At 37.3% G+C, this 26,080-nt stretch overlaps 1 protein-coding gene across 2 annotated transcripts; it reads left to right on the plus strand.

Annotated features, from left to right (window-relative positions):
* Positions 1–974: 974 nt before the first annotated feature.
* On the plus strand, positions 975–20,990 carry TNFAIP8 (TNF alpha induced protein 8). Of its 2 annotated transcripts, none has more exons than XM_008923292.2 (2): positions 975–1,096; positions 19,080–20,990. In XM_008923292.2, exons 1-2 carry the CDS (start codon positions 1,066–1,068, stop codon positions 19,643–19,645), a joined length of 597 nt encoding a protein of 198 aa, XP_008921540.1. In that variant the 5' UTR covers positions 975–1,065; the 3' UTR covers positions 19,646–20,990. The 2 variants fall into 2 exon arrangements, with proteins under 2 accessions (XP_008921540.1, XP_017941386.1); XM_018085897.1 differs by lacking the exon at positions 975–1,096 and adding an exon at positions 16,128–16,417.
* The last annotated feature ends 5,090 nt before the right edge of the window (positions 20,991–26,080 follow it).

Genomic DNA, 26,080 nt, shown 5'->3' on the forward strand with positions numbered 1-26,080 from the left:
AGGTGGGAATTTGGAGAGACCATACCTCTCCTCTTGTCAGAAAAGTCACATTTCCAGTGACATTTTGTCCTATTCCCTGTGCTAAAAATCTGTTAAATTAGTAAGTAGGGAAAGATGGTTCCTTATGACAGTGGTTTTACTGAAGACTGTGCTAATTGAGAATAGACTTCCAAGTAATTCCCCCTAATTTTGCACTGAAGGCATATGTGATACCTGGCAAATTGGGGGGCAGCTGCAGAAGACCCCAGTTATCTTGCTGTGCTTTAAAACTATGTTGTGTAGTAGTTAAAATTAACAATCTGTTCTAGGATGGCGGGGGGGGGGGGGGGGGGAGAGGGACGGGGGGACTGCAGCACGAAGAAATCAGATAGTTTTTCCAGGAAGGAGAAGTGAATTGCTGCTCTCAGGGTAGATGGCACCATGCTCTGAGCACGAGTGAAAGAAGATTATTTAGTTTAAACTACCTGAAAGTAAGCTGCTGCTTCTCATCCTTGAAGTATGTATTTAGTCATCCAGTATTAGTCAGTGTAATTACGGAGGCTACAGAAGTAATTCCAGATAACAGCCAGTGTTGAAATGTACAATTTAGGCTTCAAAAAAATTGATTTAAAATAGATATTCCAGCAAGTTAAGAGAGGCCCAATCTGATTGTTGGTTACCACGATCAGACACTGCTCTGCACTCAGGGCTTTTTTAGTCTCTCCTGCTTGCTTTCTCATACCGCGTTGGCAAGCTGCAACAAGTGAAACTCCACCCTTCCTACAGACTGGGGAGAATAAGATTCATAAACGGCAACAGCTGGCGAGTAAAATCAAGGTTTCTCTGAAGGTGCTGGATTTCCAGACAGTTGCTGGTGTGCAGCTGAGAAAGGGGCGGGATCTTTTTCCCCTTAAAACCTCAACCCTCTCTGTCTCTCTCTCTCTCTTTTTTTTTTTTTTTTTTTTTTTTTTTTTTTTTTTGGAGAGACTGAGAAGGGGAGGGAGAGGGAAAGAGAAGTTGACTTGCTGCTGCATCTCAGCACGCACGTCAGCTGTAATCTGTTCCCCAGCGCCGTGAGCTGACACCATGAGTTCAGAAGCCGATGATCCCAAGGAAGGTACGTTTTTAACTATTTTCACAGGAGAGGAAACATGCACACTTGTGTTACCCATGCCGCTTTTCTGAGCGTGGAGGAGAGTTTTTACTCGTTTTAGCTTTTGGGTATTCAACGGGGAGGGGCAGAGGCCTTCGCAAAAGCAAAGTCGTGCCGATTTTGCTGGATGTGAAATGACCGAAGTGTTGGAACCCAGGGATATCTGTCTTGGCAGTGCTAATTTACTCGCACGTGGGGTACCGATAAGTGGAAGAAACAGTGTTTCAGAACACTGGTAGTCACATAACGAAAGAGGAATATTTCTTTAATTTGGAAGCACTGTATTTTTCAGCAAATGAGGAAGTTGCATGGGGGAGAAGTGAAAGGTCATTATTTTTGGGAATAAGCTTGATGCTGTCCAAATGAGTGTGCATGTGAGCGTGTGTGTGTGTGTGTGTGTGTGTGTGTGTGTGTTTTCAAACAGAGTGTGCCAAAGCTACAGTGTGCTGCTTCTGGAGTGGAACATGTGGAGGAGCTGGAAGTGCTCCAACAAAAATGCAATTATTCCCTAGTGTTGATCGGGAGGGGAGTGTGAGCTGGAGTCGGACAGTGGGGAGCAAGTGGGGGAGGAGGAGGGCAATTTCCTGAAAGTGCCTATATACAAAAGAGCGTTTATACAGATGAGGGAACAGGGCAGTGCTGGAGTTGTGCACCGGATTCTTAGAACAGAATTGATGTTTCATGGCTATGCATAGTCCTTAGGGAGACTCAAATATACAGGGTCCAGTATGGCTGAGAAAAACAACTAAAATAACCACAGCAGATAAGCAAGCAGTAAGGCAGCCTAAGCATTTAGTATTTGGTGAAAACAAGAACTTTTCAGAATGTTTCAGATGGTATTCCCCTCACAGTCTGTAAAACTTCCTCCAGTTGAAGAATAACATTACCAGGGACATCTGTCTGCTTACTTGCATAAAAGAGTATTTGGTTGATTTGCAAAAAAGTCAGCTTGCACTGAATCAAACATAATGCTAATAATGCTGGTAAAACCTGCGTAGTAATGAAGCCTGATAGCCTGTGTTTTGATAAGAATAATTCTTATCTTATTTTGCTTGTTGAACAAGCAGATGAACAAAAAGGCAGCTCTTCCTTTTTTTTCATTTTCCTAAATCTGTAGGACAGATTTATTGAAAAGCAGAACTCTAAAAAATATTTCTCTATAGAAACTGTTTGAAAAAGAGAATATGTGAACATTCTCCCTCAGTTTTACAGCAGCAGAGATCTGCTTGCGTGGTATAGCAGGAAAGATCCTCTGGTTTCATACAGGAAGTTCCAGACAGTTTTACTAAGTTGGCTATATTTGAAATGTAGATTTCATTGTTTAAAGAAATGTCTTGCCTTCTTAGATGACTCAGATTCTTAAAATCCTATTTTTGCCTTTCTGTACATTTCTTTAGAAACTATTTGAGGTGGCAGGATTTTCATGCTGAAAAAAAGGCATTTGAAGCAGGTGTCTGAGACAGAAGAGAAAGGGTAGCTTTTTGATTAGTTATTTTTAGCTTGGGAAATACTTGGGTTTTGCTGTCCTGTGTTCTTAATGTGTTAGAATGGAAAACAAAACAGTTTGCCATTGTGAGAAGATGAGGTACAGATGTCTGAGGAGGTTTTTTAGTCTGTCTAAAATGTATTCCTGGTAATATATTCACATCTTTAAAAGAACAATTTAGAAAAGACATGAGAAAAGGGGAATTTATGTGTATGTGAATAAAGACTGGGATTAACAGATGAATATGTAGATTTGCAGCTTTTACGCTGCTTTGCCTAGTCTGACTGAACATGGCATGAAAGATCACTGATTAAAATACTGAAAAATACAGTCAAATACCTGTGGATTTGTAATGGTTCAGTGTATGTAGCATAAAATAGTCAGTGAACTAATTAGCTTTGTTTCATGAAGAAATGGTGCTTTTTGCATTAAAAAAATCGATGCTTCACAAATTCAAACTAAATGTGGGGCTCAGGCTTTTGACATTGAGGATATATAATTTTTTAAGCGTTTACCAAAGGGAAGGTGGTTGATTTTTCCTTTAGGTGCAAGACTGAATGTCACTCTAAAAGAGAAATTCTGATTTACCCTCAGATTATAAGGTCCAGCCAGAGAATTAGTAGGTAAAAGTCTGTGACTGATTATGAAAGGAGGATACATTTGGACAGTTACAAAATAGTTATTTTACTCTATTCTGTACATTCAATGCCAAAGCTAGTGATCAAGGCATAGTGGAGAAAGCTACAGGAAAAATATTTTAATGATGTTTGTAAGCATAGGCAGAATTTTTCTGTTTTGCTTAAAACAGAGATACTCAAGTGTCCAGGGAAGCATCACTGGCTATAGGAGAAGCTCTAAAATTCAGTTGCAGCTTCCAGATGTGACTCTGAGACCATATGTTGGAAGATCAGGCTGAATGAAAAAGAGAGTTGATGGCAAAGTAATAGCACTGAACATTGTGTATATTCTGCCAGTGATCTGATGCTGAAGTGAGCAATACTTCACTTTCACCTACCTTATACAAGTGAATTGCAATATTTGGAGAACATTGGGATGTCTATAAAAGCAGATTTAATAGGTTGATATGGATTTTTAAAAAAATCTGCGTAACAAGATCAAAGACCATAGGCTTTACTACTGTAAAAATAAACTCTACCCATTGTTACAATGAAACCCAAAATCACGGTCAATTTCAAATGGTAAACTTCTGAAGATCTTCTTTTTGTAATTATTCGAATAATGATAGAGCCTTTGACTTCAAGTAAAGTCAAATATTTTATCAGGAATAGAGAATTAAAAGACATTGCTAGAAGACAATCATTACTTCACTATATATTATACTAATTGCTAGATATAGGGTATGCAGCACTGTATGTGGGCTTTTTAGCTTTTGCCTTAGATCTCTTCATGGTCCATATTAGAATGGTAACATGAAACAGGTTTTTTTTCCTCCTATCATGCTGCTTAGTAACTTTAGAACAATCTTTGTGTTCATCTGTGTACCACAATGCTGTGGTAAATATGTGCGTGTGTCTGTACGGCATCAATCTGTATTGCATTTACAGATTCCAGCTACTATCGTGATATAAATAACCCTGGTACATTTTCTTGTAGTTACTTTTGCCCTGGATGAAACAAATTTTGTGTTAAAGTCCAGAAGAAGACTACAGCATTTAGCTGCATGGCATAATTTCAGTCTGGTTTTGATTGGTGACATGTCATGCACCATGGAAGGTACCAAATGGTTTCAGGATGTTATTTGACTTAATTCCATTCTGAACATTTCTGAAGGAAATGTTCTTAATGCTGTTGTGCTACAACTGGGTATCATTTTATATACATACGTTTTAGTATAACTTTCAAAATACATGCCGATATCAGTTAAAATTACTGTGATGTGAATATGTTTCTTCAATAGATGGAAATAGTAATTTATGTAAAGCTCCAGGGAACTTCAGCTTCATTCTGTGGGTTTTATGTTGTATATTTAAAAACTAGCAGGAGACAAATCTGTCTCAAAGGAAAAGTAAAATAATAGATATCAGAGTGAATGTAATACATAGCCTATGAAACAATGGCTATTGTATTACATTGAGAGCCTGCATTGCACCTTTATCATACTTAGTTTTAAGTACCACATTTCATAGGAGAGAGAGATCACTGCATTCCTACAAGTGCTCAGAGATTTTTTTTAGACATGATTAGCATTTTTTAATCCAAATGAGATTACTGAAGAATGAGCTCACCTGTTTTGTTCCTTTTAGAGCTGAGAAAAACACAGGAGTTATAAAATCACAGAGTACTCACTGTTTTGAGAATTCAGTACTCCCTCGTGTAAGTAGTCATGGATTTGTTTTGACATTTTGCAGTCACCTCTGACTGTGTGAATATTTTCCAGGGTAGAATTGTGTTCATTTAGATAACAAATAGTCTGCTCTTGTGCTCCTGCAGGCCACTTACTCCATCCACAGCATTGATGGGACTCTATAATGTGTGATTCTCCATCCCACTCACTCCAAACATTTGTGAGAACCTTTTTTTGCTTTTGTGACAGTGAACAGGGAGATCCAAATTGTACAAGTAGAGCACACAATTAGTACTTGCCCACAGACTCACCTTCTGCTCTCACCATGAAGACTACAAAATGTGGGTTTCCTTTGTTTCACCTGCTCTTTGCCCTCCCTTGTCAAAATAATAATCTCCATAAAACATTAAGGCCAGTGAAACAGGGACCCTTTGTTGAAAGTGGTCTGAAAATTTCAGTTCAGGAGCAGGAAGAATCATCCAACCCCAAAATGGATATGTTAGAATCTAGATTAGTCAATTTGAGGATTTTTTTTTGTTCCATATGTAACTTTCTTATTGCTGATGAAGAGAATGAAAAGATTACTGTGGTTATGTACACAGTAGCAATGATAGTCAATTTGGCATTTTGTGTAATCCCTCCTATGGATAATTAGAATTCAAGATTAATAGCAGAAGGTGATGGCCTAAGAAGTATCACTTTAGTACAGGAAAGAAGGGAAAAAGGAAGTAAGCTTATGAGAGGTTAGAAAGAATTATTACTAACTAGATGCTGTAATACTATATCACATATGCATGAAGAAAGCATTGCCAGAGGTACAAATAGCGGAGTGAAAGTAAAATCAAGAAACTAAAGCCTTAATGAAGAAGGAGCAATGGGAAATTTGGAGGAAATAAGACTACAGTACAGAGGCAAGTCAGAACTGCTAGATTTTTTTAAATGTAGTTTGGGGGATAGTACATTTTGATGAAGCAAGATGTGGGATATGGAGAAAGGGCTCTGAGAACAGGAATATGAATGCCATGGTTTGTATCACAGCTGCTGCAGCTTCACTGAGATGTGGGCTCTTGAATCTCGTGGTAAGAGCACTGACTACAGGCTGTTAAGCCATAAGACTCTGTAAGCAGCTCTGTATCTCTCCCTTTAAAAACTGAAAGAATGGTAGTTTTTATTTTCCTTGCCAAATTAGGGTCATCTTTAGGATAACCTATCTGTGAGTGGATTAGATGGCCACTCTCATTGCTTCTTCTCCAGGTTCAGAATTGAATAAATTGAACTGGTATTTTTTGTTCTATACTACATTTGGAAGTCCATATGGAGTAGTTGTCTTCTGCAGAACACTTTGTACCCCATGTATTTAGCAATCTGAGCATCTGGATCAGATGAGGAAGCTAATTTGAGCACAGACCACAGGATAAGCACTGGCTGTAGCTGGTAGGTTACTTCAGAGAATCACTGAAACTTAACAGGTTAATCATTTAGCTGCAATTGTTGGGTTGAATGCTAGATTGCTTTGAGAAAATTCCATTAATATAATTATACTTATGCAATCAAATCTTTTAATTCATAGTGAACTGTGACTCACATACTTAATTTCAAATAAGATACAGTCCTTTGAGCTATCTGGTTGATAGAGAGAATTGTAGATTAACTGAAGCTGCAGGGAATTTCTGGAGGTCATGGGACACAACCTTCCACTGGAGACAGAGCCAGCTTTAAAGTTGGATCCAAGGTTGCTTAGGCTTTTTCCAGGCATGCTGATCTTCGAGAGTGGTGGTTCCACAACTTCTCTAGCAACATATTCAGTATTTGACCACCCTTGCTATGAAAGTGGTCATTCCTAATGAGACTTCTCCTTTTGGCCTTGTGTCTTTTGCCCTCTGTTCTTTTGCTATCTGTCCTCAAAAAGAGCCTTGCTCTGTCTATGCTGGAACTATTCAGTAACAAGTTGCATGTATCCATAAGGTCCAGTCCTGATCATACCTAGCACTCTCAGCTCATCTTCTGTATTGTGTGCTTCACCTCCCTAACCATGTTGGCATCTGTCTGCTGGACCTGCTTCAGTTTCTCAGCTCCTTTTTTTGAGAGATATTGGGGAGCCCAAAACAGTGCACAGTACTTCAAAAGAGAAGATAGTACTTTGGTTTCAAATTCTACCAAGACGTCTTCCAAAATTGATCGTTGTACTGGAGATTTAGTTTCCCAGTCTTCCTTTCATTTGTCTGTTGGTGACAGCATTTGCTGTATCATAGTACTTACACCTTTTGGTTGTTTTCTTTGGGGACTTTGCAAACTATGCACTGTTATAAATGAGATGGAAGTTAGAGATCAGGGAGCAACAGCCTGTGAATCTCTAGAGAATCAAAAGAAGTATCTGGGTAAGGGAAGGCCTTGCATCTACATTTGGAAAAACAATGTTCTATACCAGTACTATTTCCAAGTACATCATCAGGCTAAATGAATTACTTCTAAGAATAATGAGTATTTTGTAATACATGTGCCAGGAGTAACATAAGGAAAGTGTAACACTGCAACATTAATTGTAATTTGCAGGTTTTATTCAAAACTACATATCATTTGGTCAAATCTTCTGTAAAATGTGACAGTTTGTAAGGGTCCTTAAGCACTGCTTTTTGGGAAGCAAAATGCATCCCCTCCCCCCTGAGGCATTTAGAGTATCTATAGTAATAACTAAAGCAAACGAAAACTGTATTGCAGGTGTTATTTCAACCTTCTGGACTGTTTTTTTTTTGTTACAATAAGATTACAAAATGTGGTAAGAGGAGAGCATTTCATAAAGAGGTGTGAAAGATTTTTATGCTACTTCATGAAACAACTTCTGGTTTTCTTTGTTTTATGGATGCATTTCTATCCTGACTACAGAACAGGACACATGTTGGTACTAGTGATACTAATACAACTGCTGAAAACTTGGTTCTTTTAACCATAATGCCAGCAAAAGTACAAGCCTTAAGCCTGCTATCACCTGGGCACAGTCTCACTTTGAGCGAGGAGGAGAGGAACTGAGAGACTTGTACCTTGAAATATTGATTCTACATTCATAACTTTGTGATATTTTCTCATAAATTTTGTTCTTATCCTAAGATTCCCTGCCTGGATTGGGATGTGATTTGGTTGTTTCATCAGCTGATTCCCTGTCACAAGTCTGGTTAATGGTCCTAGTGCTCAACTGGCTAACTGTGAGAGGTAGAGAGCTTGCATCTCTGCATGGCATGTTGGATTCAGTCCAGGGAACTTGGGATCAGAAATTTTCCCCACAGAACTGTTTCAGCAGAAGCAATATAGAGGATTGGATACACACTGTATAAACGAATTTATTTTTCCCTACCTTTTGCAGAACTCGATATTGATATTTGTAACTATACAGATTAGTAATGAAAGATCAAAGAGTCTGTTTTGCAGAGCAATATGGAAAACCTACATTTAGTTTTAACATATAATATATAAACCTTGGGGTGTCTGCAGAGTCCTGTTCCTGCTGACAGTTTACAGCAATGACAATAAATTTCAGTAAAGTGGGAATAAACACTTCATTTATTTGAGTGCATTTATCCTTGAAAGGTTTGTAACCTCAAATTCCAGGGACATATTTTGAGATGATTTTATGTATCTCTGAAGGTCAGTACTTGCAAGTTTCTTTGAGGAATTGCTAGCTGACTTGTGATTTCAGTGGCTCTCTAGGAATGTGATACCCTCAAGTCTCTATCCCAAGGTGCTTACAATTAATAAATTGGAATCAATAAAGCACTGAATTAGTACATGCACAGACAAGCTTCTACTTAATTAACTACACTGTGGTGTGTACAAAACTTTGACCTTGACAAATGCAGAAATTACATTATTTTAAAACTTTCATGAGTTCTGGTTTTGCCTTTGCTATGTCTGATTTACCAAACTGTTCTACAAAGATAATTTTATTGATAGAAGGAAGAAAATTTTGGTTTAATATTAAGAGAAGTAAGCAGGTGACACTGGTGAATATTTCAGCTACTGATTCCAAGGGCTGTTTTTCACTACTTGCAAATGAGACAATGAATGAATGTTTCTGTTCACCTAAAAACATTTGTATTAAAAACATTCACTGAGAAATAGTGATGCAGAGTTTTCTTCCGATTCACTTGAAACAGTGAATCGTAAGTTTGAGCATCTTTGAACAGAAATGGTGGATACTTCAGGAAGAATAAAGTTTTACTCTGGTATCTTGTGGTGTCTTCATCAAGCTCACAGCCTTGTCCTCAATGGTGGAAATCAGAGATTTAAATTCTGTGATGCAAGACATTTGTATCCTAGTCGTATGTTTGAACTCACTTTTCTTTGCAACGAGCAGTTGGTCTCAAAATCAATTGAAAGAGCTGTAACTTCTAGTTAGATGTTGATTTGTTTGTTGTGGCTTTTTGTGTAATGCCATGAGGTTTGGGAGGAGAGGATATGGTGAGAAAAAGAGAAACTGTTGACATTTTTATTTTGGTGCAAAAATATAATCTGATTCGGAATTGACATTGACGGTGTTCCTGTTTACTACTTGAGTGCTTTCCTTCTCCAGGTTCAAGTATGGATTTCCTTCTTCTTACTATTTGGGTAATAACCTTGAAAATCTCAAGGTACAACAACCTTTCCTGGTGGTGTATATCCCCTCATAGCTGATGAGTGCTGTCTGTTGACTAGTTAAAAATGCCATTTGATGCCAGTGCAAAGTAAGGAAGCTAGAAGTTTAAATTCTATGGTAGTCAACAGCTGTAAAAACCAGTATAGTCAGTTTCATACTCTTTGCGTCAAGAAGTGAATTACAATAGATTCAGATTTTACAGAATCACAGGACAGTTGAGGCTGAAAGGGACCTTTGGAAACTGTCCAGTTTTAGTCAGTAAATATATTTGCCACATTTAAAAATAAATAGGATTGCTGGTGCTTTGTTGGATAACAAAGTTCTGTACCCAAATAATATTGCTTCCTGATGTAAAAGAAAATGACAGTGTTGCACACATGATATTTAGCCAGAAGATTAAATTTTACAGAAGAATAAGTTGCTAACTGTATTGAAGACCTTATTTTTCTCTTATGTTTCATATTCCACCAGAACTTAATGACATTAGTGAAAACAAAACTTTTGAGATGGTGGGAAGGTGGACTGGTGTTTTGACAGTCATAAGTTTGAGAGTTTTGGTGTTGTTAAGTCAAAGATTTTAAAGGTAGTTTGAGGGTTTTTTTCATAACTGTTTTGTATATAAGTACTTTGCATACTTTTTCAGCTGTTTTGAGCATTGCTTTTGAGTTGGAGGTGCCAGGAATAGAGCAATCCAAGTGGAAACAAAGAGGAGTCAAAGCAAAACCTTCAAAAGATAAACTGTGTTTTGGTCTTGAGGAGCCTGTTCTGAGCTGACAGCAAGGGAGTAGAATGAAGAAGAGAAAATACTCCCAAGTAATGATTTCATGGCTGGATGTTTGGATGAAGGTCATGGAGTTGTAGTATGGATACAGAAGGAACAGTCTGTGGCTACTAAATATGGGGGGGAAGTTAAAACTGAGGGATTGGTTTATTTTGCTCATTGTGGAAGGGGAAAGCAAGTGAAATCCTTGTTAACTGTGCAGAGAAAATGACCACTGCAGCCAGTAAGTGTAGTCCTTCATAATCACAGGTACTATGAATGATTAGTATGGAAGGGTAGACAAAGCATTTATTCTCTGTACAGCCATGCATTAAATGCCAGATTTATCCTTCATGCTATAAAACAGGAAAATGGGTAGTGGAAAATTAAAAACTAATTAAAAAGAGATGCAGGATGTCACTAGTGTCCCCGGCCTAAAGAACAGCCAGTATCTTGATATCTTAGATGACATATTTTGGTGTGCTTTATAGTCTGCATTTCAGTGTTGATATTCAGACACCTCCGAGGGGGGTGTCTCAGCCACCTGAGAACCGAGAGCCCTGGGAATCACTGCCAGTTTTTTATGTAGCTGGCAGTCTTCAGTGCCTCAGAAGTTTCTTTAGAAAGGACAAAACTGAAATCAAATGTTATGTGTGTGTGTGCGCCTTGTTTAATTTCTCAGGGCAACAAGTGGAAGATAAAAAAGTAATTTTTGTATATATGTGTATGTATGTGTATATATACACACACAAAGTGAACAGTAGCAATCCAGCCTAATTTCAACATTATAATGAATGACAGATACCAAGGGACTCCTGTCCTGTCTGTAAGAAACAGAGTGTGTAGTTTACAGATCAACATGGAGAAGAACAGAGAACCAAAACTAGGAATACAGGAAAAACATTTTTAACTACTTTCAAAGCCACTGTAAGAAGGCTCTGCTATGACTTTCTTTACATGCGATTCAACATATATGCCCTTTGCATTTTGACAGCCAGGTTGCTACCTTGTCCTTGGGACTGAGTTCCCTGTTCCTCTCAGGCCAGGTTGCTATCTTGTGTCGATATTCAAATTCGTTGTAATTTTGCAACATGTATCTTAATCTTAACTTCCACCCCTGTGCCGATGTCAAATTTGAAATTTCTCCAACGAATTCCAAGTTTCCCAGGGCTGTGGGCCTCAGAGCTTTTCCTTCTGTATTCAAGCCAGAAATTCTTCTATTATATATATAGGTTCTGTGCCTACAGCCTAGTTTTTGGGGGCTTTTTGTGAGAAGACATTCTTTTTGCCAGGATGTTGTAAAAAAGATACCTCTTTTTTAAACTTTAACTTTTGGTAAGACATTCAATGTAAAGGCCAGGTTATTTTATTGGAAGTTCCACTTGGGTCAGGGAGCTTGGCACCATTGCCTTCCTGCAGTTTGATATGTGTTTCTGAGGCTAGACAAAACATAGAGTACCTGCATTGCATTTGATTGATTGGAAGGAATGATGTAAGATATAGTTTATTTCCTCTAGAAAGATTTGTGCAGTATTACTCTTCACTGTGCATGGACACCTGGTAGATACCGAGGAACTTGATGCAGCCCTGAAATGGCCAACAGCTGAAATATACAGGCTGCATATTTAATACCACAGCAACAGTTGTTACGTTCCAACAAGGATAACACATGGTGGCAGAGGATTGAAATACCAAATTAAGTTCATGACCCTGTTCCTTTTGACTGTCATTTTCTCTGTTTAATATCCAACATATTCTGTAGTACTCTTCTGTGAGAGCAGTCATAAGAAGTTAATCTGATTTTTTTTCTTCTTTTTAAAGCTACACTGTTAATTAAAATACATGCAGAGGCTCTAGGAAAGAGGGTTTTTAGAAGGTTTTTTTAAATGTCTAAATCAGCTGCAGTATATGTATCATGTGATGCACAGGCTGGCTGTGGGAAGCAAAAGCATGTAAAACCAGAATAACTTGTTGGCACTGGCTGCTCCCATGGGACTGCAAAACTCTGCACATACTTTCTTGTTGGAAATAGCATCATTCCTTTCCACTCTACCCAGCCTTAACTTTCAGGTACATTTTTTAGCAATTCTTCTCACTTCTTGGTCAAAAAAGTAATTTTTTTTTCTGTTTTTTTTAATGTTTTGGTTCTGTTTTTACAGCAAGAATGTTGGTCAAAGTGTTTTGTTGTTTGGTCAAATTTTGGACATTTTAGTATGCCAAGGTTAGAATTAAATAGCAAAACTCAGAAGCAATATCATATGCGTTTTGCAAACATCTTGACATTGACTTATTCAACACTTTATTGAGGAAGAAAAGGTCTTCCAAATGATGTATTTTGGCTTTTCTTTTATCTTTTCCATGTTTCTACAGCTGAATATATGTTCTATATACTCATACAGTATGCATATATAGATTAGACATACTGTGTATTTCCAAAAATGCTTCCTTAGCCATATTTTTTTCCAAAATTCCTTGATTAACCGTTGCCTCAGAGTGACTTGCAGCCTCACATCTGACTTCCAAATCCAGTAAGACTGCTCAGGCAGTATTTGCCATGCATTAGGCTTGGCTTCAGGTGGAGCGCTTTTTCTTTTGAAGGTCTTCCATGTGAATGCTAAAATTAGTACACGTTGCTTGATTAGTTAACATTCTCATAGTATGCTCAGTTGGTAACAATTATGGCAAGCGAGAATTTACTACAATTTAGTGTACCTATTAAGAGAACTGTAGGCAAATTGTACTTGTGAAAGAATGCTTTGTATGCATTGAAAATTTTAAACTGTTTTCCAGTTAAAATTGATATTCATATATAAATCCCCCTTTTTAAAAACAAGGTGCCAAGTAAAATATTTGATCTTCCAATAAGGACCTTGTGTACATGAATCAAAAAGTATGTGAAAGAAGTAAGTACTGTACAGGGCCCCTGTTTAAGGTTGGTTTTTTTATTCTGCACTTGGCCATTTGTTCTCTGGGTTTTCTGCTGCCTGATGATGCTTCCCCAGGCTATCTGGACTGTTGCTGTCTTTCTCTCAATAAATTCTGTGGCTGTCCTGGTCTCTTCTCTCTCCTGCCCTCAGCCAGCTTAGAAGTTGCAGTGCCAGTGTCTGAGGTTGACGAGTGAAAGCTGTCAGAGTGCTTCTGGTCTTGCATGTCTGGTACAAGCTTCAGTTTTCATCAACTTTTGAAAAGCCAACAAGTGAACAAACCCTTGTGAATGTGAAGACTGGCCAGTATGCTGAAGTGGCCGTCTGGGAACTGCTGTATTTTTGGAAGGATTCCTACATTTTAAGGACTTTAACATACCTTTCACCCAGGAAACTTCGAAGCACTTAGATAAGAATGAAAACACTGACTCTTCTATTTAAAAAGAAAAAAAACCAGCACCTAAAAACCTTTTTGAAACTGTGACTCACTCACTCAGATGGTTATTGGAAGGAGCTATATATCATGGCGGCAGCTAGAAAAATGAGCTTACCTTATTCATATCTGAAGAGTTCATAGTGAGTGTCCTACCACTCATGTTTTTTAATAATTTTGTCATGTAATAAGTATATTGTGAAAATTACAACATTATAACAGGTTTATGACTATTTCTATCTATTCTGTCCATCAGGATTGTTCACTGATGCTAACTCTTGCAGTTTACAACCATTGGGGCTTTCCTTTACACAAATTCATATATTTATATGCCCTGTATCTATTTTTTTAATGTTTCTGGACTTTATCATTCCTGAAAACAAGGGTAGGCCTGTAAAGACCCAGAAAGCAGAAGGCACAAGAAAGAGTAAAAATTCAGTAATTTTTTTTATCCCTTCACATCTAGGCAATCTCATGATTTTGGAGGTGCATGACTCATGGTCACGTACACTCAGAGAGCAAAACGCTGTCAATTCCACTTGATTTCAAGTTGCCTCCCTCCAGGGGAATCATGCTCTCTCACTCTAGGAGTCTGAACATCCAATTTGTGTGCCATGTGCAGACTTTCAGCTGTAGCTCTCCCACACAGTGTATAGAGAGGCAAACACGTCCACACAGGACACCTGGCAGGAAATTGATTGCCGTGGTTCTCAGCGCTATTGTGATAGTCTTTTAAATGCTGCCTGGAGCCCTCAGTCAGTGCTGTCCCTTTCCTCCCAGTCCCATGTCAGTGTTCTTTGTGCCTTGCCCAAAACCCGTTGTCATTTTTGGGCCTTGCACTCACCAGGTACTGGTGCAGCACGTGGTATTCCAGTCACAAAAATGAGAACTGAGTCTCACGCAGCAGTGTTGTTATTAATGGCTTCACAGTCACATTTTCTCTTCCGTTGGGACTGTTGTATCAACATAGTGAGTATCAGAAAGCTCAACTCTTGATTTGACCACAGAATTTAACATGGTTCACTGTCAGTTTTTACTGGATACCTCTTTTATGGTCCTTCTTTGTTATTAGAAGTTTAAAAATACTCAGTGACTCAATATTCATTGTCAGTGTACATGACATTGAATACACTCAACTGCAAGTGATGTTGAATGTACTGTAGACTGTTACCTTGTGGCAAAAAAGGTGTTTTTTTCCCCCCAATACTACCTTTCTTTTCTTTTTTCCTTTTAATGTAAATATAGTTGAGACATAGGGTATGTGTAGTAGTCATTTGCCACAGTATGAAGGGAGATGTACTAGCTTCCATAGCTTCCGTGTGAGGGAGAAGTCAGCATCACAGCAGCAAGCATTAGCCTGCTTGTACTTTTATAGGAGTCTCCTGAGAGCTTACTAAGCACAACTTTAAATTTTCACTGAAAGTTTATACTTCCATCACAGTTGTAAGGAAAACCTCTGCATGGCAAAATATTTTGGGAAAATTCTACGTGTCCAATATTTATTCACTTTAACACAAAAATACTGTGTTAAACACACACACACTGTGTGTTTGGCTGTTAAAATGAAGAAGTTTCTTGATTTCTAAGTTCAAGACATTCACAGGAGGCAATCTCTAGAACATTTCCTCCTCTAAATCATAAATTAGATTTTGCATTATCCCTATGATTGGTCCTGTCAATTTCAGAGTAATGGAGACAGGATTTCCTTTGAGGGCCTTTCCCCTTTGACTGCTTTCCTCTGTGGAGGAGTGGCTTTACTGAACACAATCATTCATATTTGTATAGGTTTTGCAGAAAATGACATCCCATTGATTGCAAAGGAGTATTTCTTGATGATACACTTCTAAAAAGTAAAGTGTAAAACTGCATAGGAAATAAATAAGAGCTATTAAGAGCAGTTGGGAAGAAAAACAAGCTGTGAGATTCTTAAAATTAGTGGGAATACCTGCCCAAGTTCTGGGTCTACTGCAGGTCACCAGAGAAATGACAGTATTTCACTTTAAAGTGCAAGGATAGGACCTGTCAACACAAAAGATGTGATAAGACATTTATATATCCAGGCCAGCTACGGTAATCTCTTTCAAAAGGTGGCTGCATACAACAATCCCTAAGAAAATGAAGCTGCTTTAAGTAGTTGTCTAAATGTGCAGTTTTGGATGCTTGCGTCTGAAATTGCAGTCAGAGGTTTGGCAGGGGATGCTTGGCTGCCCTCACACTGAGAAGGCATGCAGCTGGTGGCTGCCCCTCCACCGGCACCCTGTGAATCAGCCATCTCTGATACATGCGAGTGTCTCCATCCACAGCTACCTGGTTAATGTTCTAACCTCTTCTTGACGTGTCACCTGTCCTCTCGAGTCACAGGACCTTTCTTCTCCCTCCCTTTCTGCAAACTGTTCCAGTTGGCAGTAACAGCCATCAGTGTTGCATTGCTTGCTCAGCGGTGCAATTTCCTTTCAGCTCTCTCTTCGAGGAAGTGAAACCACTGTGATGTATTTTTACATTTTGAGGTGCCAGAGCAAAATGGAGCACTACAGGCAGGAGAGAAAGGTTGCTGAGAAGAGCTGCTGTTACGGGGAAGGGGAAAAACCCATATTCACTCTGTGATAGCTTCTGACAGTGTTTCAAAGCACATGATAAAGCGTGCAGTGGATTTACTGGAATAAATAAGCCATAGGCAAGTCTTCACCTTGGGTATTTTGCTTCTCTTTCTGCTGTCAGCATTAACAACTGCAATTACTTTAGATGAGCAAGTAAGTTATAATTTTACTATTATTTAAGGAAGTATGTGTTTTTGTTCTGAAGGAGCTCTACAATCTTACTGCTTAAACTCAGTTTTATTTAAGCTGTGAAATACATTTTAAGTTTTTTTTATCATTGGTAATGAGGAAAAATTCTGACTATAAAATACAAACAGTTAGGAAGTTCCTTTTTTGATTGGTTGAAATACTGAAGTTTGGAATATACATATTTAGCAATTAAATTAGAACCCATGTAACAGCCCAGGGAAAATGAAGCTGACCTCTGATGTTTTTGTGGCAAAGTAGATAAAAGGTAACTGGCCATGCTAGGTAGTCCCAAAACTTGGACAGATTTTAGAGAAATACCATTAAGAGTTTAACAGCTTTTATAAGGGAGCAATTCCTGTTTTGATTACTAAAGGTAACTGCGTGTTGAGCTCCAATTTGTCAAATGTAAAATTATGCAATATAAGGGGTTTTCTTGTTGAAAAATTGTAAAACTTTAAGGAAACTGTCTAGTTTTCAGTTTCTTTAAATTGATACTTTGCAGGTTATTGTGCTAAAACCATACCTGAGTGTTCGTGTGACTTTCTTCAGGCAGGTTATGTAGATTTAGAACTATAGAATTGTTCAGGTTGGAATTACCATGGAGCATTCGATGTGATATAGTTAGAATTTTATAAGAATGCCTACAGCATCCTGGTAAAGAATGCTTAAAAAATATGGATATTTTGTATATGTGGGATTTTCTCTGCAGATTTCTGGAAGATATATTGAAACAGTAACTGCTATTAGTGTGAACATCTGTATATTTGTGAAGAATGTGAGCAATTAATAAGTAAGAAGACTAGGTAATAAAAGTTATTATAAATTGATATTCCTGGTTTGGAAAGAGAAAAAAAAGTTATTAACCTGTGGATCTTTGTACAGCATTGGCTGTTGTGTTCTAGTATTTGACCACTCTGAGATACTTGGATTAGTTTTATTTGAATAGTAGCAGTTGGGAGTTTTACATTTAAAAACACGAAAAGTGAATCAAATATTTTCAGTTCAGAATAATTGCTTAGCATCTTCAATGCCTTCCTGTATGTTTGTGGTTGAGAAGTGTGTCTGTCTTGTGATCTTGAGTGTTTTGCCCAAGATAGTTAACAAGGGGTTCTTTGGTTTTTGAGTATCCTTGTGTAGCAGAGATTTTAAAAAATGCTCTCAAACACTTCACGCTTCAAAACAAAATACTGACATGCACTGAATGTCTTAAGAAACAAACCTGCTTGAAAGTTTCTGGGATGACAAAAAAGAAGCTAGTTATTAAGTTTCTCAAAGATACTGTTGAGTTAAAAATACAGATCTGTGTTTCATGTCCTGAAGGACAAGTTTCTTGTATTTGCTGAAACCCCTGAGGCACCCTGCGTCTGAACACACCCAGCTGCCCACATACCAGCAGTTAAGAGGAAACCTTTTCCAAATTCAGGGACTTACTGTCTGACATCTGCAGAGTTGATGTTTTCATTAAAAAAAAAAAAAAAAGAAAGGAAATATTTCCAGTCCCTGTGTTTGCTAAGCAGACCTTCCATATGTATAGTAAATGTAAACAGATGAAGCTTTCCTTCAGCCTGTCTGAGACTCCAGGAAAGCTGCAGCACAACGGCAGCCATCTCCCAGGCTGTTCAAACTGGAAATGTGAACTCGCATGCGCCTTAGTGGAGAAGGTGCTGCAAAGGGAGCGTCCTGTAAATAATTGTTGCTGGCAACAGAACGGAGAATAACATTTCACAAGTCAAGTTTGTGAAGGAACATTTGGGGTCTTTTAAGTATCTGAACAAAATTACTGACTGGTCATTGGGTATATTGGTGCAAGCAAGCATAGTTTGGGAAGTGGAAATCTGTTCTAGTATCTACTTCATTGGTCACCAAAAGATTTCTTTAAAAGGTTATGCTTGCAAGTGTTATGACAATCCCTAGACTGTTAAATTCTGGCTTTTACTGCATTAAGTATAGGACATAGAAATGTTTATCTGTACTTGCTTTCCTGAAAACTAACTTCTTCAAATTGCATCCAGAGAATCTCAGTATTGTTTGCTGACAGAGGATTTTTGTCTTTGTTTTATATTCCTGTATGTCTTGTCTATATAGATATCTACATATATATAAAATATATATAAAAAATAATAATAGATGTGTGGGTTCTGAATTCACTGATCATGTAAAAGGCTAAGCAGGAAAAGGTTTACAATGGTAGATTCACTGAATTACTATCTCTATTGGAGTAGTAGTGGTTAATTGTCATGACATTTGGGGTAGTCACAGTTTCAGATTTCATTATGAATGTGAGAATCGGATGAGCCTTAACGACACATCTGATAAAATAGGGCAGATTTATTGCCTCTATTTGAAATTCCATCAATCCATGTATATATATAGAGATCTTTTAAATGGTTTCTGAGCAAGTTTATTTGGTATTTTCTCAAAAATAAAACAGTCTAAAAGAACGTAAGCCTAAAGAGAGCAGAGTTTTAGGGATTTAAAAGATGGAGTTTTCTGCAACTACACTGCATTATTTTTGTGGCAGTTACTAAGTCTATCATGAATGGCTAAACATGGAAATATTCCTTAACTTGCTGTCCAGAGAATGTCTATGTGGAAGTACTGACTGCATACTTTTTTTTACCCCTAGTGGCCACAGATGTCTTCAACTCCAAAAGTCTGGCCATTCAGGCCCAGAAGAAGATCCTTGGAAAAATGGTGTCCAAATCAATCGCAACTACTTTGATCGATGATACAAGCAGTGATGTTTTAGATGAGCTTTACAGAGTAACAAAGGAATATACACAAAATAAAAAGGAAGCAGAGAAGATCATCAAAAACCTCATTAAAATAGTCCTCAAATTGGCAATTCTCTACAGGAACAACCAGTTTAATCAGGATGAAATAGCATTGATGGAGAAATTCAAGAAGAAGGTTCATCAGCTGGCTAAGACCGTGGTCAGTTTCCATCAGGTGGATTATACCTTTGACAGGAACTTTTTGTCCAAACTGTTAAATGATTGCAGAGAGCTACTCCATGAAATCATTCAGCGTCACCTAACTGCAAAGTCACACGGACGTGTCAACAACGTGTTTGATCACTTCTCTGATTGTGAATTTTTGGCTGCCTTGTACAATCCCTTTGGACCTTATAAACACCATTTGCAGAAGCTTTGTGATGGGGTCAACAAAATGCTAGATGAGGGGAACATATAAGTACTTGTATTAGAGGTGACTGCCCATGAATTATTTGTAGATGGAACACTGTTGATTTATGAAGGAATAAGGGAGCATGCAAAGAGGGGGTTTTTTACATATTGACAAATATTTCCAAATATTTCCAAATGTCTTTATTAATTGATTTCTTATTATGAACTATGTGTTGCTATTCACAGTCCATCTGGAAGAAAGACTGTGCAGGACTATTTTTACTATGCTTTGCCTATGGAAACAGCTTGATAAAGACAATCAAACAGAATGATCCAAGTAGAGTAAGAGTCTTGCAAGATAGATACACAAACCAAAACAATATGCTGTCAGACAATCAGCATCTTTCATAGATTTACAGAATTAATTCTAAACTATCAGAGTCCAGTAATGTTGGTAACAGACTATCCTGGTGATGGTACACTCTGTAATTTTTTTCACTTGTAAAATAGATATATTTGATTCATTTATAGTCTTTTGTGCTCTCTGCACAGATCACAGCTTCCTAGTATTGCCATTATGAAGCACTGAATTTAAATAATATCAACGATGCTGTCACGTAAGAGTCTTAACAGCAGGCTTGTGCATCGCCAGCTCAGAGATGAAAAATTCCTGTCTGGAAAGAAGGATCTGCCAAATATAGATCCTTATAGACCTGCACAGATGCTTGCTTACTTTGATTATATGGGGATTATTTGAGGAATAAGCTACAGTAAAGTAGCCGAACTGGGGAAGAGTATTCCCTAGAAACCACCTGCAGTACCTAATTTTAACTCTGCCTGTGATAAGGTAAAACACAGTGACTTCTCTGTGCAATTCCTTGAGATATTTAGAATTCTGCTACTAGAATCATAGAATCAGTCATTTGGGTTGGAAGGGTCACAATTCTTTTTGGAAAGGTGTGAGTCAGTGTATTTTATATGCTAGTCTGATGTGTATGATGATGTGAATTGACTAAGGTTGATCATCTGAAAATAAATTCCAGCCAATTTGCTTTCTGTACAATGAAACTAGAAACAGAAATTAGTTTTATCATTGTGTTATATACTATTTAACTAATGGAAAAATGGAATTTTGAATAATTTTTTTTCTTCTTTTCTCACTTCCTACTTTTTATCCTTCTTCTTCTCCTTCATCTTCTCTCTGCCTTGACATTGGGGATAAAAAAATGTGACTTTCTAGACACTGTAATGTACTTTAGAGCATGAAGTTAATACATTTCAAACAGCCGAAGACTTTTTGTTAGGAAGCATATACAGAATTTGCTGTTTATTTAATTGCCAGTGTTTTTGCTGTTTGCTGTGTCCTTTTGTTTTAATGAGTAAACCAAAGAATATTTGCACTCCAAAATTTTCTTGCCTTTTTTTTCTCCCATTGTTTCCTTTTAAATTGTAAAGAACAGACTTGGCCTATGCCATCAACAGAAACATCACAGCCTCTGACATATGGTTTCAGCATTACTTGTAATTTTTAAGAGAGAAAATTAAGTTTTATTCATGTTTGGTTTGTCATTAGGTTCTGAATATTCCTAGAAATGTGACAGAGAAATGTGTTCAAAATGTGAACTCATTTTATAGAAGCCACTAGCGTCCAGCAGAGAGAGAAGATTTATGTACTACTGAGCTGGAACAACAGGATAGTACACCAGAATTTGCCAAGAAATAGATTATTAGGTAGATATCTGAAGGAATATCATGTAAGATCCCTTCCATTAGTTTTACTTAAACAATAAATACATTATACTGGTGTCCATCAGAAGTCATGTATAGGGATGCAACATCATGAGGAAAATCGTACAAATTGTAGAGTTTAGTTTCTGATCTATTTATTTTATTTTCCCACCTAGAAGGAGAAAGCTATTTGTTTTCTTTACCAGATTTTCTCTCGGGGGTAAAAACAAAAAGGAACTTGAGTTCTAGAAATTGAAACAGTTTTCTTTACAAATCCTATTTCTAAATCATGTTCTGATTCTCCCAAAATAGCATAATTTATAAAAAATAGTAAGAGTTACTGAAAGGAGAGGACCATATGTAATATATGCATGTGCTGTGTAAACCACAGAAGATTTTCTTCAGCCATGACCCAGAATATTTTGATTGCTCAGATTTTTATTTTCTCTGGGATAAAATTTGCTGAAATGGTCTCTATAGATTGTTAATGAACACCTACTTACATGTATATGAGGCATGTATATTTTCAGTACACAGTACCTTCTTACTTAGCTTCATTATCTGGCTATTTATTGTTAGAATAAGTGAAAATTGCTCATGAAGATTTGATTATAAGCATAAAAACTTGATAACTAGGAGAACTTTTATTTAGCTCACAATTGAGTTGCATTCTTCTGAGATCCTGTAACAATGGTTCTTGTCTGACATTAATTTTGAATTACAAAGAAGAGACTTCCGTAATGATGAAAGAAAACAATTGTGTTGGGTTTCCAGCATCTACCATTGTGAATAGAATGACCTAGCACTCAAGCTGTATACTTTTTCAGTTACTTTATTTCTACAGCAACATACATAATTTGTAGCCTTAATTATAAAAATTCAGAAATAAGTTGATAGCATTTTTCCCTGTAGTAAGGCATTGACCCTCCTGCAGAAACTTGACATAGTCAGAATTTTAAAAAAGGTTAGAATGGTGCTTTTTAATTAGAGGTAGCATAATGCCATTATTCTGTGCTGCAAAACTGATACAATACTGTGTTTTAATAGGGTAATAATGTATTAAAATCCAATTGTCATAGATACATTTTATAACAGGCTTTTAAATCTCAGTACCTTAGGTGTTTCATATTTGTAATGCTTAGTTAATATGTCATGTCTAATGCCATTAAAATACATGTTGGTGAAGTTCTGGAAGTTAATACTAATTTTATAGCCTTTTAGAGGCACTGAAAAAGTGCCAGGTCGGACCTTGGGTATGTTTTGCATGACATAAAGAAATGTAATCTCAACCATACAATGAAAAGAAGATACAGGGAGGTTATCATGGCCATTTGGTGTGGACCACCTTAGAAGGGATTCAGTAGAGCTTTTGGCCACCCCTTAATTATGTTTGTGTGCATAGACAAACAAAAAGACTCGGGTTAGTTACAAGCCTTATTCTTGTCCTTGAGCTCTCTTGAGATTTATCTCCATTTAGAAGGTACAGAGATTATCAGGAATCTGGAAGCTTTAGGCAACTGATGTAGGGTGATATATGTGGGTTTTTTTTTCCTAAAAGGAAAATACCAAGTCATGTGTCTTCTAAAAAAAGATTCAACCCACCCATTAAGCAAATTCCTGTAAAATAAAGGAGTGAGATGGCCAACTGCTTTCTCATATCTCTCCCCAAGGAAATAAGGAACTGATTCTGATGGCAGTTGGCTTCAGTCACTTTCCAGCCCCATGTAGCTACAACAGCTATAATGTGATTATTTAAAGGTAAACTGGACTTCTGCCTGTAAATTTCCAAGGGATCAGAGAATGCTTGTTTTCAAGGCCTAGCTGAGAGGAATCCACACCACATCACTGTCAGAGAAGAGTGTTAAGGATGGATAAGTTGTACACTGTGTGGGCTTGGATGATTTCTCTATGGATCAGCATTGGCTATCTGGTGACCTGCTACCACGGCTTTCCTTTAGCTTTACATGCCTCTTCTGCCCTACTGAGCACCTGAACTACTCCTAAGACAGGTCAACTCCTTCCCTACTGTTTTTACCACAGAATTATATTACATTGTGTATGCATCTAAGGGGAACAGTAGGTAGGCTACGTTACCCACTTCCCTTGATGAAAAAAACCCCAGCGGTAAACACCAATTTCCTGGGGTTTTTTTGCAATGTAATTTGATCTCTGAATAATCTACATTTTTATTTAGTTGTTAATACTGTTTTGGCTATAATCTATACCCTCATCAATGTAGTAAGCATTTAGCTATGATTTCACTACATATACTTCTGAGCTTTTTTTTTTAAGTGCTTTTGAATGCATTACAGAGGGAGTACTTCAGCATGAACATGAAATGAAAATTCCTGTTTGCATAACCATTTGGAGAGAAACTTTGTTACAACTGTTTTTTATTGAGATTTGGGCAGGTCAGCCAACATTCATGGTTAAGTGGCAAACATCTGTGCTCTGGATAAAACAACTGTCAAAGGAGATCATATTTGTCCAGAAAAGTTCTGTAGTATGTTATTTTTTATGTTTTTCACATAAATGAAACTTCTTTTGGGAGAGGAAAGTGTCCTACTTATCTCAAAACCAAAATTGCTACTCAAAATGATACTATGACTATTACTCAGAAAGTTTAGACTAGGTAATGTAGTTATTTCCAGTTTGTTACAAACAAAACAAAACCCAAACAACCCTACTCAAAAAAAACCCAAAACAAACAAACAGAAAAACCCTTCCCTTTGAAGAAGTTCTGAAAAACTAATCCATTCTAAATTACCAATCTTTTCATGCTGAATTTTGCATCCTGCAATTGAAATTATATCACAAATTTGTAATTCATATCTGTAGCATTAAATATGTGATTTATTTTCCATGTATAAAAATAAAGGCTATGTTGAAGAGCTTTCTCAGTTACAGTAATGCTCAGTCTATATAACAAATCAAGATTTCTTAGTGTTTCAACTACAAATTGCTGAAGTGACCTCTCTTTTCTTAATACTCAGTTTTATTATTTAGAGTTCTGTTTTCCAATTTTAAATTTGATATTTATGAGCAAAACTCTCCTGAATCAATACCCATTTTGCCTTGAAAGCTTGGGAAATACAGGTGCTGATATATAACTTCTTACAGTCTGTAAATTTCTACTTGCTAGCACAACACCAGTTTCTGGAGAAATATCCCTTGCAGCATTTCTTTCTATTAGGGAGCAAATTGAAAAGAGGCAGCTTATACCTTTGGGATGTACCATAATTACACAGTATCAGGCAAAGAAGCAGCCTATAATGATTAAGAATAATGTAATTAAGAAGGTACTTTACTTACCCAGCTTTCCCAAGCAATCAAAACTTATTTGCTATTTGTTGTTCTCCCCTGTGGGAAAGTTTTGGTGTGGTAGGTGGAGGACAAAGGTGGAGCTTCCTACAGTTACTGTGATTTAGATATAAATTACCATCACAGGTAAGACATTCCACTACTCTAAAAATTGTAACACTAGATTTTACAATTATACTTTCCATTGGCTTAATGATAAATTAATTCTTATTTCAATTTGTATTAAATATTTGAGTTTAAAATATGCTTTTATTATGCACTTAAATATGAGCTGAAACAAATTAGAACCTGGCCTTGTGCATCATATTACACTTCCTTGGCTTTTTTCCATTAGTAAGTTTTTCGTGTGCTATAAAGAAGCTTCTTATTGGATATAATTCTGAAGGTTTTCATAAATTCAGGTTGTTCTATGAGAAAATTGTTGGCTTTCCACCCACTTGTTCTCCAGTTCCTGCTGGCACCTTTTCAGAGTGTCAGCTTACTGGTCTTTAAACATGGCAACATAAAGTTTCTAATTGGCAAGACATTTGTGAAACATTTTGAATTACATTTTTCAGATTTCACTTACTGTTGGTTGTTCTAGCCAAGCCACAGATCATGGTGGCTGAAAAATATTGTTTGAGGTAAATTGTGTGAGGGTTTTCTAATGCAGGGAGTATGGTGGTGTAGATGGAATAAATCAGCTCAAGTAGGGCCCATACTCCACCAACCCTGCTTTTCTTGTGTGGGAATACAAACGCACCAGTTATACTCCACCATTTATAGTCCATTACAGAATAGTGTTGAAAAACTACTTGGCTTTCTTGAGCAGGATTTAGACATCTTTTATTTTGGGAATCTGCTTCAGTAGCTGGGCTTGGCTTGGGTTCTGAGAAGAAAGTCCCATGGCTGTTGATAGCCTGATGTTAATTAAAGGTTCGTGTGACATGACAGGACAGCCTTTCCCCATTCCAGAAGCACTTAGCTGAATCTTTCAGCTTACTTCACTGACCAGACTTGAGATACTATGGTTTTTTGCTTTGTTTGGGGTTCAGTTTTGTTTTTGTAAAGAGTCATGACCTAGAATTGTGTATTATCTGCTAGGCCTGCTAAGAGATTGCAGAAATAAAAGAGACTGAGGCTATCTGGTTAATTATCCTTCGAGGCTTTGAGCCAGAGGGGAGTAAGTGCATCGGTCCCAGGACATGACATGAGATCAGCTGTTAATTTCAAGAGAGCTGGTTCTGTATCTCAAGGATCTTGATAATTCAGCAAATTATCTCATCCTTGGAACTAAAGTGAGTCTCTTTACCTAACTAAAAAGCTGTCTCAGTGACAGGCTGCCTAACTTGATTTCAGTGGTGTGGACACTCCCAAAGGTACATTTGCTGTGCCATCAAATAAGAAACTATTAGGGAAAAGTGGAAAGGAAAGCTCATCACTTTTCTGGGAGGAAGGGCTGTGATCAGGCAAA

The sequence above is a fragment of the Manacus vitellinus genome, unplaced genomic scaffold (genome assembly GCF_001715985.3).
Source record: "Manacus vitellinus isolate BGI_N305 unplaced genomic scaffold, ASM171598v3 scaffold_9_pilon, whole genome shotgun sequence".
Lineage (NCBI taxonomy): Eukaryota > Metazoa > Chordata > Aves > Passeriformes > Pipridae > Manacus > Manacus vitellinus.